The 4,632-nt window shown below is 38.5% G+C and overlaps 1 protein-coding gene across 1 annotated transcript; it reads right to left on the reverse strand.

Moving 5' to 3' along the window:
- Window positions 1-436: 436 nt before the first annotated feature.
- LOC132482746 (NADH dehydrogenase [ubiquinone] flavoprotein 3, mitochondrial-like) lies at window positions 437-769 on the reverse strand. The gene has a single exon (XM_060088110.1). It carries the CDS (start codon window positions 767-769, stop codon window positions 437-439), a length of 333 nt encoding a protein of 110 aa, XP_059944093.1.
- Between the last annotated feature and the right edge of the window lie 3,863 nt (window positions 770-4,632).

A 4,632-nucleotide genomic window follows, 5' to 3' on the forward strand; every position in this document is an offset into this window, starting at 1 on the left:
AGAAAAGAGAGAGAGAGAGATGGCTTTCAGGGCCTAGAGAAGACATGGTAGAAAATTTACATCTCAAAGGCACAGAGAAAGGATGTAAGTTTTCTCCAGAAAGGAGTTTGGGGGCATATTTGCCTATTATCAGAGTTCTAAGGTAATTATTATTCAAATGTTCCTTCTTTCTCTTAAGTTCAGGAAAATTAATTATGTTTCCAATGTCTTGATCTTTTACAGTATCTGCAAGCATTTTTAGGTGAGTAGAGGAAGTTTGGGGATTGATTAGCATCAGGTGGACTTTGAATTTCTTCTAGGACTGCTTTTCAGGTTTTGTAAAGATTTGTAAGAAAAGGACAGTTGTATTTTGTTTCTTTTTTCATGACTGCTGAGTGGATTTTATTTTTGACAAGAATGCAGAAAGACACTGAAGGTTAAGACTTAAGCTGAGCTCTCAGTGGCAAGGTGACTCTCCTCCCGAAGAGGGCTGAAGCATCCTGAACTTTGAAAGCTCCAGGTTTAGGTCCAAGAAGGTGTATGTGCTGTAATCATGATGCTGGAGATTCTCGTAGTTGGTGTTGTCAAACAGCTCAGCTGGGGTGGCGGCTAACGTGGACTTTTTTGGTGGACTTTGCTTCTTGGGATTCGGTGGCAATTCCTTTTCATTCTTTCCTGATTCTGCAGAGAGAGAAATTGTAGAAACAAGTCCTCGAAACACTCCTGCTTCTAGGAGCACTGTCTTCATCCCCCTTGCTCCTCCTTGCAGCAGCAGAAGCGAGGCTGCCATGGCCGTGACTCGGGCACGGTCAGGGCGACCAGCCAGGCGGGTGCAGGTTGCACTGGACTGACGCGGCCGCAGCGTCCTCAGGACAGTTGTTTTTTAATTCCTCAAATAATTGACTCACAGCCTGAATGATATCAAGGGGCTGACCCATTCATCCAGCTACATCATCTTTATATCAGGGAGAAAAGATCAAGCTAAGATGGATAAAAGACTCCTGTGTTTTAGATTCAGAGTTGTGTGTCTTTGGAATGATTTAATAAATCCTCCCACAAAGGCTTCACAATGCTTTCTTTTCCCTCTAAGTACATAGCTTTATTTTAGCTTGGGGGGAATAACTTTAAAAATATATTTCTATCAGGCTCTGAATATCAGCCTCCAATTTGGCCAACATCAGACCTAGAGCTCCTTTAAAAAAATCATTTCAAGTATTTAAACTAAAGTTTTACCTATCAGGTAACTCAAAACCAAAACCAATAACTAATCATGGATGCAAAAGTTGTTCCCAAAGAGGGTGCAAATGTGAAGGCTTCCCAAGATCCAGACCCACTCCCAAGATAGCCAAAAGAAAGAAAGAATTAACTCCCTAAAAGCTGGCAATTGTCAGTAGGACTTTAGTTGCAAATAGGGTGCAATCCACATTTTTGTCCAGCCACATTCTTGGGGCCTTGAATCTGACAGTTAGCCACCTGCACATGCAAGATGCAATACTTGCATACCCCAACACGTGGAAAGCCAAGTTGAGTCCTCAGAGCACAAAATGAGAGATAAATAGGAAAACAATAGCTGTTCCCAGGAGGAAAATAATCAATGGGTACCCCCAAACCAAATTCACAGGAGTTACAAATCAAATAACTAATTCTTACAATTTTTTTTTTTGCTAACCTGAATTTGGGAAAGAAAAGACTTTTACCACACTTGCTCAACTGGTGCCACAGGCAGAGATATGAAAGACTGACATCGTAAGAATTCTTACCTACTGCCAGCTGTTCCCAGAGGTCCAAGATCTCTGACTGCAGCTTCTGGACCAAGCAAGGTGTCTCCAGATGATGGAGTCCCTTCATAGTCACCAGAAACTCTAAGGGAGGAAAAGTTTTTCCTCAACCCTCTTAGGGTCCCTGGCTGGGTTTGACAATTAAACTGACAAATATAGATTAACAGGTAAAAAGCCAACAAATTTATTCAGTATAAGTTTCACATGAGACTGGAGACTTCATAAGGAAATGAAGACCAAAAGAAACATTTAGACATGCATATTTTATGCTATGTTTGATGAAGAATACACAGTCAAGGAGGAATAATATAGGTTAAAGAGTATGATGTAATTGTAGTAAACTGAGGGAGTCTTGGCAAAGCTGTTCTTGGTGTCCCTTTGTCTTTGGAGCTACAGATGTTCCTTTCCTCGTAGTGTAGGAAGGGCATCTCTCACGTGAGGGTTTTATGTCCTGTTTCAGAGAAGTGGGGGGAGTCAGAGTGACTTCTTGCTTTTGCCATTTTATCAAACTTTTTCAGCGTAAAATATTCAATGTGGCAAGGTGCAATATTTTGGGATAGCACTTCCTGAACCCCATCACTCTCCAGTTAATTCTTTCCTGTTTTACCCCTTATATCATTGGAAACTTCAAGTTGATCTCTTTTTTTCTTTTTTTCTTCATGAGCCACATTTAAATGCATGGCACTTCACCAGATTTAATCAGCACTTCCCACTGTATTCTGAAGACATTTAGGGGGTACATTTAATTAATTTAGTTTCATCTTCTTTGCATCATTTGACAGTTGAGGATAAAGAAGAATCTCTATACAAAACTTAGGCTTTTTTGGAGTTAATTACTAAGAATAGCAATGTGTTAATAAGAATGGCCTTTCCCTGTCTTGCATGAACACATATGACATACATATGTATGTATGTCACAGCATTTTTAATAAAGGCGAACTTGAATTTCGTGAGATATAAATGATATCAAATGTTATATAAAATGAGTTTCTGAGTTAATTAGGGAAAGAAAGTAACTTGAGTAAACATTATGGAAAATAACCTAGGGCACTTTAACTTAAAAAGGCTGTTTGCTTATATTTTGTGGCAATCTGTTAGTCAAAACTAAGACTTTAACTAATACCATGTAGAAAGTTTCTGACACCAGGTAGAATTTTGTGATTTGGTTCAGTCCTACCTCTTGCCCTTCAATGATTTTTCTGAATGACTATCTTAGAATGCATCTGCGATAATTTTCCAACTTTTTTTTCTAGAAAAATTCTTAATTTTGGAATCATACAATTTGTTTCCTGTGTTTCCCACTTTAGTATTGATTAGTACACACATTCTTTTTTTTTACAACTTTATTGGTGTATAATTGCTTCACAATGGTGTATTAGTTTCTGCTTTATAACAAAGTAAATCAGTTATACATATACATCTGTTCCCATATCCCTTCCCTCTTGCGTCTCTCTCCTTCTCACCCTCCCTATCCCACCCCTCCAGGCAGTCACAAAGCACCGAGCTGATCTCCCTGTGCTATGTTGCTGCTTCCCACTAGCTCTCTACCTTACGTTTGGTAGTGTATATATGTCCATGCCTCTCTCTCGCTTTGTCACAGCTTACCCTTCCCCCACCCCATATCCTCAAGTCCATTCTCAAGTAGGTCTGTGTCTTTATTCCTGTTTTACCCCTAGGTTCTTCATGACATTTTTTTTTCTTAAATTCCATATATATGTGTTAGCATACGGTATTTGTCTTTCTCTTTCTGACTTACTTCACTCTGTATGACAGACTCTAGGCCTATCCACCTCATTACAAATAGCTCAATTTCGTTTCTTTTTATGTCTGAGTAATATTCCATTGTATATATGTGCCACATCTTCTTTATCCATTCATCGGATGATGGACACGTAGGTTGTTTCCATCTCCGGGCTATTGTAAATAGAGCTGCAATGAACATTTTGGTACATGACTCTTTTTGAATTATAGTTTTCTCAGGGTATATGCCCAGTAGTGGGATTGCTGCATCATATGGTAGTTCTATTTTTAGTTTTTTAAGGAACCTCCATACATTCTTATTCATTAAAATATGTTCAGTGTAAACTCAAAGTCACAGTTTATTTATTCTCCTTCAGAATAAATTAAGTATACAACTCTTTCTGTGATATTGTTTGTTTTAATTAAAGAAAATATATTCTTATACCTGTTAAAACAGTAAGGAAGACTTTTTTCAGGATATTTGCTATCGTTGTCAAGGCTATCAAAATAAAGGAGAGAGATCATCCACAACTCTGAATATAGCTAAGACAACTGGGGATTTATAGCTAGTGAGCAGAATGAGGGGATCATTAAATAGAATATTACTAAAATAATACATTAAGGGTCGGGGATTTCTTCCTAAATCAACTTAACAGGATTAGTGCTAAAAGAAGGCCAGGGTGATCAGATATCAAGGGTGGGGGATCGTCTCTAAACTGACTTAGCATGATTTTTGCTACAACTGGACTAGGCAGGCCAAATACAGGGCCCAAAGATGAGGCCTAGTTTAAAAAAGGACTCAGAAGTGTCTATGTAAAGTCTAGTCAATGGCAGAGTCTTTGTCAGTTCCTCCTCTTGTTCAAGGACAGAAGAGAAATTCTTCTTTCTTTTGAAAAATATGAGTTTTTCATTTGATCACCTTTCATTCAGTAAAGGTCAGCTGAACTATCTGTTGGGACTTGGTAGTAGAGGACATTTTCTAGATAGTGCAAACCCCCAGGCATTTCAATGATGTTGTAGGTTATGAAAGGAAAGACAAAGATTAATGGCCAGAGCAGACTATAAACTCATTTTCTGTGTCCAGAGGACAACCAGTTGAGATTTCTAGGTGTTGGGAGAAGATTTCCAGATATTA

The sequence above is a fragment of the Mesoplodon densirostris genome, chromosome X, assembly GCF_025265405.1.
Source record: "Mesoplodon densirostris isolate mMesDen1 chromosome X, mMesDen1 primary haplotype, whole genome shotgun sequence".
Taxonomy (NCBI): domain Eukaryota; kingdom Metazoa; phylum Chordata; class Mammalia; order Artiodactyla; family Ziphiidae; genus Mesoplodon; species Mesoplodon densirostris.

Bases quoted from the DNA above. Each gene is read 5' to 3' on its own strand.
- LOC132482746 (XM_060088110.1), bottom strand. From the start codon at position 769: ATGGCAGCCTCGCTTCTGCTGCTGCAAGGAGGAGCAAGGGGGATGAAG.